At 49.4% G+C, this 11649-nt stretch overlaps 1 protein-coding gene across 1 annotated transcript; it reads left to right on the top strand.

Annotated features, from left to right (window-relative positions):
• The first annotated feature begins 453 nt into the window (after positions 1 to 453).
• On the top strand, positions 454 to 11590 carry RBM34 (RNA binding motif protein 34). The gene is made up of 11 exons (XM_078872224.1): positions 454 to 623; positions 2625 to 2826; positions 4295 to 4464; positions 5104 to 5362; positions 5562 to 5621; positions 6490 to 6533; positions 7166 to 7249; positions 7862 to 7925; positions 8467 to 8509; positions 10004 to 10122; positions 11006 to 11590. The coding sequence occupies exons 1-11, from the start codon at positions 595 to 597 to the stop codon at positions 11480 to 11482; spliced, it is 1551 nt and encodes a 516-aa protein (XP_078728350.1). The 5' UTR covers positions 454 to 594; the 3' UTR covers positions 11483 to 11590.
• Positions 11591 to 11649: the final 59 nt, after the last annotated feature.

Below are 11649 nucleotides of genomic sequence, written 5' to 3'. Positions count from 1 at the left end.
GGTGGGTGGGGGTCGAGTGGGGGAGGGTGGGTGGGGGTCGAGTGGGTGAGGGTGGGGGGTCGAGTTGGTGAGGGTGGGGGGGGGGGTCGAGTGGGTGAGGGTGGGGGTCGAGTGGGGGAGGGTGGGTGGGGGTCGAGTGGGGGAGGGTGGGTGGGGGTCGAGTGGGGGAGGGTGGGGGGGGGTGTCGAGTGGGTGAGGGTGGGGGTCGAGTGGGGGAGGGTGAGGGAGGGTGAGGGTGGGGGTCGAGTGGGGGGTCGAGTGGGGGGTCGAGTGTGGGGAGGGTGGGTGGGGGTCGAGTGTGGGGAGGGTGGGTGGGGGTCGAGTGTGGGGAGGGTGGGTGGGGGTCGAGTGTGGGGAGGGTGGGTGGGGGTCGAGTGTGGGGAGGGTGGGTGGGGGTCGAGTGTGTGGAGGGTAGGTGGGGGTCGAGTGGGGGAGGGTGGGAGGGGGGTCTCACGTGGTTGTAAAAGAAGCCTAAGGACCCTAAAGCGCAACTGATAAAGTTTATTCAAAAACGAAACCACGATCTTGCGCTGCGTGGTGTGTGGGGTCCACATCGCGTCTCGAAGAGCCGAATAAGCACGCATCTTTTCGAGCATGAAGCCAAAAGCGAAGAAAACACGGGGGTAAGTCGTTCATAGTCAAGTCTCCTTGATCGTTTTCGTTACAGTCACCCGAGCAGCCGAGATAATCCCGAGGCCTAAATGCGCACCGGTCTCGGCTACATTCCGTGCGGTTGCCTCCGACTCCTTGCCCGGCCGGATTTTCCAGCCCAGACCGGTGTCGGTCTTCGGAGGCCTACGCGTCCATCCACCAGTGTGTGTTCCCAGAGGTTATCTTGAACACAGTTATTTTGTACGTCTGCTCGGCAAAGAGCCTCGTATTGGTGGTAGGTTTAATACGTGTTGAGTGTGTTTTTGTTGTATTATTGATGCTTTCATATCCCCATGGCATACCTCCACAGTATAGCCTCCAGTCAATCTCATGCAATTCTAACATCGACTTGGTGCAGCCAAATCAACAGTTATCCGTCCACCTACGTGACTTTGCCGAAAGAACCAGATGGTATGCGTCCCTGCAGTCACGAAAGCTTCAAATCAAGACCAAATTATCCGTCTGTTGTACCCCGCGTTCGCCGTCCACAAGTGACCGGCGTGGTGAAGTATGGTCACACAACCCACACGGCTTCGTACGGCATGGAGGTGGAGGGGCCTTCGTCTCGCAATGGGTTGAATAATCGACTGTATGCAAGTCATTTTGCGAAATTAACAACTCTTTTTAAATCCTTTATATTAAGTTCACTTGCTTGCTTGCGCGCTTACGACCGTGCAAATCTTTCGGTCGTTTTTTAACCCACTTCCCGTGATCCAATCGAGCTGACATTTTGCACACAGACTCGTTGTGCATGACAATTTATTTTCGTGAAATTTTTTTTCCATAACTTTACACTTTTTAGGGAAAAAAAATTATATTAAATTACCAATTGCTTAATGGTGGCAGGCAATCATCTGACCCATAGGTGGCAGCCATCTCAAGCCAGAGGACGAGAGGACTCTAGCGGCCACGCATATAAAGGATTTATAGTGAAAAACTTTGTTTTTACGGGTTAATTTTTTTACCGTGGGTTACCATTAGCAGTTTGGTCAAATTGGCTCCTCTGACCTGTTTATTTTGCTTCATGTGAAATGTGATGTGACTTGCATCCACTGCTGGATGAGCGCCTGGGAGCGGTGGGGGGGGGGAGGTGGTCGTTGGGGTAATTTAACCATACTTCACCAAGCTGGTCAATGCGGTTTGGTGAAGAAGGCGGGGGGAGCACAGACGCGGAAGCATAGAAATACAGCACAACCACATAAATTCACTGCCTTCTGCTGCCTACAAAGCAGCGCCACATCAACCAACAACGCCCGTGTGTTTATGTATGGTGGTTGCCATTCCAAGCAATGTCCAGGCTCAAAGACTGCTTAGCTTCCGATAACCCTCAAGATCGGGTACATTGCAGGTGATTTGGTCCTAGGCACTGCTTCACCGGGGCTTGCAAATTAGAAAAAAAAGATTCTACCCATCCCTAAGTACTTGCTGCTGTAATTACATCTGATCATTACATGCCACGAATTTGCTGAGTCCAATGGCGCAACTGTTGGGTGTGCAGGTAGTGCAACTGCCGGGGGGAGGACCAGGAACCGGGCTACAAAGTCGGGGGGAAGGCAGACATGGAGCCCTATTTTATTTCAGAATCATCAGAATCTTTATTGAGACTACAGGAGGAATTTGATTAGCTATGGAGCTCTTTTTCATAGATGTCCAGTATTGGCGGGTCAACAAGTACGGCAAACAATACCACAAACGATAGGGGTGCAAAATAGAGAAAATGTCAAGCAATTAACAAAAATAAAAAATACATTCATTATATAAGTCCAAAGTATCAAGGTTGGGCAAGGCAGCAAAAACAACAAACCAGTCACAAACCACAGCAAGATAATGCACAGTACCTTAATAAAATGGCGCGTCAACATTTGATTGCACCATGACCTACGACAACCATGCCACTCGATTGGCACAGTGTCTCGTAGCCGGGCCTCGACGCGCACGTATCCCCCAGTTTATCTCTCGTGTTGTCTTCCCAGGAGCGACGCCGAGAAGACCACCCTGTGTGCGGACGATGGATACGTGGCGGGGCAGCTCTGTGGCGCCGTCTTCCAGCGCAAGTCCGATGGTGGCGGTGGGCCCTCCAAGAAGTCTGGTCTCGCTGCCCTCTTCTCGCAAGGCCCGGCAGCGGCTCCACGACGCCCGCTCTTCGTTTCGCCCGAAGCGGTTCGGGCTCAAAGAGTACGAGATGGCTTAAGCTAGTGTTTTACAAACTCCAGTCCGTTTTTTTTATTATTATTGGCGAGCAGCCCCGCGCGTCTGGACGTGACTGTAACGTCCCTCCAGCCAACCAGCAGATGTGCGCCGTGACTTCATCACCATGAAATTTCGATTTAAAGCTTTCGTGACTGCAGGGATTCATCTTCTTGGTTCTTTCGGTAAAGTCACGTAGAAGGGAAATAATAAAATAATAAAAATAAAACATAAAAATAATAAAATATATATATATTTTTTATTATTTCCCTTCTACGTGACTTTACCGAAAAAACCAAGAAGATTCATCACCATGCACTTGTGCGCCCACCAGTCGGCAAAGCGTTTTATAATATAGTATCATGTGATAGCACTACTTGGCCAAGGTGGGGGGTTGGTGGGTGGGGAGGCATGACGTCAGGATGCAAAAAACCCGGCTCAACGCTCTGGGAGGGCTGCAGTTTACATCATCATGCAGATGTGCATGCTGACAACATCACTGCGCACATGCCTACATGCCAGCCAGTCGGCAAAGCTTGTTTTCTAATATAGTATCACACAGGTTTTCATAGTCACTCATGGTTTACTGGGTCGGGCTGCGTGTTGGGCATATCTTCTCTCAAGCTTTTATCCCGACACACTACATTAGGCATCTTCTCCTGGAGATACCCACACTAGTGCATGGAAAAAGCTTACAAGACTTCAACTAATTATTTGGTGATACTGTGCTGACAGTGGTGCAGTTGATAAAAAATCAACACATTCGTCACAAACAAGGCCTTTAAAATGAATTGGGGGATAACGATATGTAATAGGAAACGGTTTAGGCAATGGACTTTTACGTGCTATATAGAAGGGCGATTGTCCGAAACTTTGGCTGTTATTTGTAAAAAAAAATTGAGGCAGCGATATTGACTTACCTCTCATTTTCATTCGATAAATAGTCTTGTCAAAAGGGACTGGCTGAGGGCAATCTTTTGTAAACCTTGCGTGGTGTGAAAGCAGCATCTAGCCCCTCACCTTATCACGTGCTGCTTTGGGATGCGTTTCTGCGGCCGTCTGGAACGCTCTCCCTTTCGATATTAGGAAGCCACTGGAGCTATGCACTTTCAATTCCAGATTGAAAACTAATTTCTTGAACTGCCTTTTGTGTTTAGTTTATTGTCCTTCCCCCGCACCTCCGATTCATTTCTCACTGAAAATGTTCACGGTCACTAATAGACTGGAGTTAAGTGCGTGACTAGCAGCAGCATCCCGTAGCGAGCGGGATACTGGACTATTGGGATGAGGATTAGCACGGTTGGCTACGCACGGTGCGACAGGAGTTTAACATGCGTACAAAGTGCCGTGCGAAACGGGCTCGGCAGAGCCCACGCACAGCGAGGCTGAGATGTGTCGCCGCTCACGTCGTGAACACGATCGGCGCGGGTTTCTTAACTTTGGCTTGTCCCAACAGAAGGCGGATGCGGAGGAAGCGGCTGCCCAAAAGGAGAAGGAGAACTTGGACAAAGTTCAAGCGATGAAGGCTCTCTGGTCGAAGGCACAGGAGGAGAAGAGCAAGGAGAAGGAGGAACGGAGTCGGCTCAAGCCCTCCGACGACAACGACGCTTCTAAACTCTTTACGAGGTAGCAGACATTTTCGTTTGAGCTCGTGGGCAGCCAGTGTTATGCATGGCAGTGGTTCTCAACCGGGGGTACGTGGACCCCTGGTGGTACGTGGCAACGTCACGGGAGGTGCATGAGGTGATTTATAAAAGTGTGAAATGATATCACACATTAATCATTGGTGAATAATCACGTATGAATCTGCCAATAGAAAATGACTATGATAACATTTAAATCCATATGCTAACCTAGAATGATATAAAAGATCTTTTCTAAATTCATTGATCGTAAACAATGCTGTTTACAAGAGTAACCAGCCAGTACCAATACATCACGTCATGCATGCAGGGCTTCCGTTGATTCATTTTTTTTTATTCACTTGCAGTTACTAGTTATGATACCTCACGAAATGGACAATTGGTTCAAATATTGATGTTCATTATTCGTACATTTATTTCTCAGAACCATGTTGGGTCAGGCCAGGGGGATGTACTCGGTTGAAAAAAAAAATCCTACAAGGGGTACAGCAGCCAAAAAAGGTTGAACCACTGTTGTATGGGATGACGTGACACGTGGCACCCACTGGACCCTTGTCAGACATGAGCACGCCAGTTGACGCGCCAGTTGACGCGCCAGTTGACGCCGTTTGCGTCTTGACAGGGAGAACGCGCTGGACAATGCCGACAAGGTGGAGCGGCACAAAGAGGAGAAGAGCAGAAGCAAGAGGGAGGAGAAAAAGCGCAAGCACGCCGAGGATGTGGGCGACAAGGGGAGTGAGCCAAAGCCCGCGGAGAACAAGTCCGGGTGGTCGGAGCGACCGCCGAAAAAAGCCAAATCGGACGTCTTCGCCGCCGAAGATGAGGAGAAGCGCAAAAGGACAGTGTTTGTCGGCAATTTGCCGATGAGCCTCACGAAGGAGGTAAACTTATTCGCGATTCGCGAGCTCTTGCTCGGTTTGTTCTGCTCCGCTCTAATGTGCACAGATGCCTACTTTATTGAGGGCGATGTTGTTGGCACGTGATATAATGATCGATCGATTGATTATGAAGCTGTAGCTTCACCGGTGCAGGTTCGCTGACCTTTGAGTGCTGCTGCTGCTGTACCGCGGTGTGTTTCAGGCTGTAAAGAAGTTCTTCCGGCCGTGCGGGGTGATCGAGTCCGTTCGCCTGCGATGCATTGTGAGTACAAAAGAATCGGCGATGTCCACCTGCTTACCCGGCTCCCTTCGTTGCGTTGAGCGCCCTTTACGTGCGCGCCTGCAACGATTCGCCGCCCTCCTCTTGATGTGTCACCATTCAGGGGGTCAGGATGAGATTTAAGAATCGATTTTTTTTGTTCAAACATTTTGAGGTATTTCTAATCCTAACTCCAGTCCTCACGCCCAGCTTTCCGTGATTACCAACCACCAGGTGCATGCAGTGCTAATTGATTTTCCATTTAACTTTTTTTACGTGTACCCAGGAAAGCCTCTTAGACACTTTTCAGGAGGGTCCTGCTCAGTTTCACAGTAGGGGGCGACGATTGCTTTGTGTTATCCCCATTTGGAATATTTTTTGATTGCCAATTTATCAAATTTTGCAAATATGGACCGTGACGCTCGCGCATGGCGGCCGACTCTTTTTCAAATGACGTCACCGTATCGTAGCCGTCCACCGCTTAGCGGACGGTGCGCATTGCCGCCGTCAATGCCATGCTGCAGTATTAACCAGGGCGGTCATTGAGCTCGAACCCGCGCGCACCTCCGCGACGAGCGACGAACGCGCGACCTAACCGCTCGGCAACGTCACCGTGCCGCGAGTAGAAACGACCGGTAATCGGGAAAACCCGGAGGAGCGTGGCGGGGCTGTGAGCACAGGAGTGGTGGAGTATCATTGCTCTCGTGGTTCTATCGGTCGCGTGAACCGATTGCGATAAAACACGAGCTCAAAGATAATCGATTCACGTGCGCACGACTCGTTGCAATACGAATGGACACATTCTTACTCTGTAGACTTTTCGTCCCTTGTGAATGACTCGGTGGTGAAACATTGTACTTCTTTATTGCAGGCACGAGCCGATCCCGACATGTCACTCAGGCAGGCCGCCATACAGTAAGTGCACATGCCGGTGCACGCACAATCACACCCGTTCATTCAGTATGTTCGTTGAAGCCTTGCAATGTTTTGGGCCGGAGTGTTGGGGAGCTTCTTGTGGCTGTACAAACGTAGCAACCCGCAGGTTGCGCTCCTGCGGCCGTCTGGAACGCTGTTCCTTCCGATATTAGGAAGCCACTGGAGCTGTGCACTTTTAAATCATCATCATCATCTAGATTGAAACCTCATTTCTTCAGGACTGCTTTTTTGTTTAAGTTCGTTGTCCTTCCTCCGTCACTTCCGATTAGCACAGTCGTCTGCGTACGGTGCGAAAGAAGTTAAACGTACGTACGTTCATACGTGCAACTCGCTGCTGCCTTGTACAGTAAAATCTTGGATTGCGAGTAACTTGGTCTGCGAGTGTTTTGCAAGACAAGCACACATTTTTTAATTAATATGAATTTGTTAAACGAGCGAGGTCTTGCAATACGAGTAGTACGTGTATACGCTTTGTCTGCCGAGCGTCACGTGATCACAACTGATATGAGTGCTTTGATATACGAGTGCTTTGGATTACAAACACGGAATGAATTATGCTCGCAATCCAAGGTTTTACTGTATATTAATCTGCATCTGTGTTGCCTCGTCAGAGGAAAAACGCATCCCCAGAGGAACAACAAGAATGCCTACGTGGTCTTCAAGGAAGAGCAGGGGGCTGTGCAAGCGCTGAGCAGGTGTGTACGTGTACGTTGAACTTCTTTCGCACCGTACATAGCCAACCGTGCTAATCGGAGGTGCGGAGGGAAGGACAACAAATGGAGGTTTGTTAGGATGTGCTTGTGGCTTGCTCACGTGTGCGGCCCCTCTTTGTCGTTCCGCTGCTGGATGAGGGCCTCCTTGCCACGCCGTGTGGATCGGCGGGGGTGGTTATTTGACCGCGCGCTTGTCGGTGTCAGTTGGTGATGGCTTGGAGCATAGCTGTGGGAGGATAGGAGTACTGTACAACGATTGTTTCTTTCTGCGCTGCCGTCTATTAACGGACTCGTGGCCCCACGGCCGATAACGACCAGTTGTGTACAGTGGTCACTCGTCCAAGTACAAGGATGCAGCCGCAACCCAGCTTAGCTTCCGAAATCGACTTATTGTACAGATCCAAGCTTATTACCTTGATTTATACAGGTCTGAAGTGCAAAGTTATACGTTGCAGTTTTATACCAAATTGTACTGTAGCCACACTCGGATTTTTGCATAACACGTCAATGCACAGCATATCCAAAGCTAATGGGGTTGCGTGTGTGCATTTGCATGCTTGTGCGTGCGCGCACATGTGCTTCCGTGTGTCGCAGAAACGGAGAGGAGATACAGAGTGGATTTCACATACGAGTAGATGCAGCGTCTGGAGAAAAAAATGTAAGTTTATTTTTTACACTCGCCGTTAAATACCAAGCGAAGCCTGTTTAACACACACGGGTTAACGGTCAACACATTTGAATGAGACGGGCAAGTGTTCCTTGCGTTTTCACCATTGGAACCTCATTTGCCAGTAAAAAATATGATAATTGTTTTTTTACCCTTCTATCTGGCAACAAAACTGACACCTTTTTTACAAGGAGTCATGTTTACATAGACCACAATACCTGCAGTCAATGCAAACAAAAGGTGCGCCTTTTGGCGTCATCTGGTCCAACCCATGTGAGACTAGGCTCTAAGGAAAGCTGTCTCGGGTGTGGACCAATCAACTTCAAGGACAGTGCATACATTATCAGAGTTATGTTTTTTGTTTGCATTATGACTGCAGGTATTGTGGTCTATGTAAACATGACTCCTTGTAAAAAAGGTGTCAGTTTTGTTGCCAGATAGAAGGGTAAAAAAAACAATTATCGTTCCTTGTGTTTTCGCGATATGTTTAAACGCTTTGGGTTCATTTCTTGATGGTTTCCGTTTTTCACAGCATGACCACAAGAGGTCGGTGTTCATCGGAAACCTTCCCTACGGTATGGCTCCCAAGTGATCGTTGCACGGCAGCGGCGTTTGTGCGCGCGCGTGCGTGCGTGTGTGTCTCTGCAGCTTAACGGTGAACGTGGTCACCTGAAATTCGATTCCCAGCCCACAGCGCAAGGGGACAGCTCACGTTATAAACAGCGTTATGGTTGGCGGTGGGCTTTGAAACCTGGCGAGTGGTTTGCGCGACTAGCCGTGAACCCGGTGGTGACCCGAGTTCCCGTTCCCGGCTACGGTCGGGGCGAGTGATACCCAAACCGGTCCCGGCAGGGGTCGGCGGCCAAAATGACGAGGAGCCCATTTTTTTTCTAATTCGTAAAAAAATAAATCAACATATCCAAGAGCTGCAGTGCGCTGTGTGGTGAATAGGAGACGGTCGTCCTTAATAAACCAACGTCACGAAGCGGCCCTTGAAGAGCCGCATGTGGCTCCGGGAGCCCCAGGTTGGCGAACCTTGGGTCCTTTGTTTTCCGACCCACCCTCACCAGCCCACGCTCACCGGCGTGGCGAAGTATGGTCGGACAACCCCCATGACAGTGTGGGCGAGGCGTTCATCCAGCAGTGGATTGACAAAGAGGCTGTACATTTAATAGTGATTATCTTATTCTTGGTTCTTTCGGTAAAGTCACGTAGAAGGGATTTTCTTTTTTCAAATTTTCTTGCTGTGGTTTTCACAGCTGATGATGATTGCTTGTGTTGCAATAAACGTCGTGAAAATTGTATTGTTTTATTGTTATTATTTTATTGTTTTTCCCTTCTACGTGACTAAGAACCAAGAATATTAATCCCTGCAGTCACGAAAGCTTTAAATAGAAATGATTATCTTGACGTTGCTTAAATTGTCGTAATTTTTCACCGTGTGGCAGGGGCTGCAGCGCTGGAGAAACAAACTGGCACATGGCTCAAAGTTGATTAAAAATCTGTTTAGACTTAGGCTTTATTGCGACTGATCCACAATACCTTGCTGATCTCGTCAAGGAGTATATATCACGACGTGAACTCCGGTCATCCTCACAGCGGCTCTTGGCTAACCGTCGAACAAAGACATTCACTGTATCGCGCGCTTTCAGATGCGCTTCTGCGGCCGTCTGGAACGCTCTTCCTTTCAATATTAGGAAGCCACTGGAGCTATGCACTTTTAAATCATCATCCAGATTGAAAACTAATTTCTTTAGAACTACTTTTTGTGTTTAGTTTGTTCTTCCACCACAGCTCCTATTAGTACGGTCGGCTACGTACAGTGCGAAATAAGTTTTAACATACGTAACAAAAATAAAGCAAAGCAATATGGGATGTATGTACGTGTGTATGTATGTTGAAAATCTTTTACACCGGATGTAGCCAACCGTGCAAAAATCGCAGGTGGGATATCACGTGACATTTGAAGAATACGACGACGAAACAAGTTTGCTTACCATTTAAAGCTTTCTCCGTTTACCCTTCAGCTGGTGGTGTGCCTGTGTGCGTGTGATGTTTGCACCGCGCAGACGTGGAGGAGGACCGAATCAGGAGCCACTTTGAGCCGTGCGGCCCCGTCGAGTCGGTGCGCGTGGTACGCGACCGGGATTCCGGCATGGGCAAGGGCTTCGGCTACATCCTCTTCAAGGTACAGGACGACCTCCCGGCACAGGTTGGCCAGGCAACTCGGAAGGTCGGGCGCTGAGCTGAGCCGGGAACCGCTGAAGAAAACTTGCTTCGATTCCTGATTTCAACCGCGTGTTGATTAACGTGTCCGGGGGAGTTGATGTTCTCTGACCGGTCGCCGGTGACACGCTCGCAACGGAGATGTTCCATCTCAATGCGTTTTTCAGGGGAAATATTTTCGTTTCCAAAAAGTTACGGCGACCCTTACATGCTCGTAGTAAGCCTGCATCTTCTTGGTTCTTTCGGTAAAGTCACGTAGAAGGGAAATAATAAAATAATATAAATATAAAAATTCTCACGACGTTTCGACTGCAACACAAGCAATCATCATCAGATGTGAAATCCACAGCAAGAAAAAATTTTGCTGTCGATTTCACACCTGAAATCCACACCTGATGATGATTGCTTGTGTTGCAGTCGAAACGTCGTGAGAATTTTTATTGTTTTATATTTATATTATTTCCCTTCTACGTGACTTTACCGAAAGAACCAAGAATATAAATCCCTGCAGTCACGAAAGTTTTAAATCAAAATTTAAACTTGCATCGATAACTCGTAGACTTACGCAGACATCCATAGACTCCTGTCGACCGAGTTGGGATTAAACCGGGTTCTCAATTACAGTGGGTTAATGCTCTCAATTCACTTTCATTTGACAAAATTCCAAGTACTGACAGTTTAAAATATAATTTTGGCTCTTTTACGCGATTAACCTGAATCTCACATGGCAACGCGAGTGGGAAAGCGCCGCCCTTACTGCGTTGTAACAGAGGTCGCTTGCATGAAGTCCGCTTTCGTGGGGCCATTCTCTAACAGCGGGTTGCTCTGCGATCCCCTCGCTCCAGGGCGCCGACGCAGTGCTGTTGGCGCTACACCTGGACGGCTCCGAGATGGCCGGGCGGAAGGTGCGGGTGAAGCGCTCCGTCAAAAAGGAGAAGATCAAGCCGGGGAGGGCTGGCCGCCCGGCGAACTCCAGGCGGCCAGGGAATTCCGGCAGACCAGGGAACGCCGGAAAGGCAGGCAACGCCGGAAGGCCGGGGAACTCCGGGAGACCGGGGAACTCCGGGAAACCGGGGATTTCCGGGAAACCGGGGATTTCCGGGAGACCGGGGAATGCTGTGAGGCCAGGGAACGCCGGGCCGAAGGGGCGCGGTGACCTATTGCCGCCAGCGGCCAAAGCAGCCAACTGGCAGCCCAAGGGGCCCAGGAACTTTATGGGCGAAATGGCCGAGAAGCCGGTGAAGAAACCCAAGGTGAGAAGCAAGCCCGGCCAGAGCAAGGTGAACAAGAAGGGCAAGCTGGGCCGGCCCGCAAAGAAATAGCCGCCATGGGGGGGGGGGGAGGTGGTCGTCGGGTGTTTCAGCACATGTGGGGCTTGATGTAGGAAAATGTTCGGATCGTTTTTTGGTGAAATAAAAAAGCTAACGTCGTATTTGTCCGGTGCTTGTTTTACACTACGCATGCATAAGCGGTTTTTTTATATATACAA

Source organism: Lampetra fluviatilis, chromosome 33 (genome assembly GCF_964198595.1).
Source record: "Lampetra fluviatilis chromosome 33, kcLamFluv1.1, whole genome shotgun sequence".
NCBI classification, from domain to species: Eukaryota; Metazoa; Chordata; class Hyperoartia; order Petromyzontiformes; family Petromyzontidae; genus Lampetra; species Lampetra fluviatilis.
The sequence above is the reverse complement of the archived record's forward strand: the minus strand, read 5'-3'. Positions and strand labels throughout refer to the sequence as shown.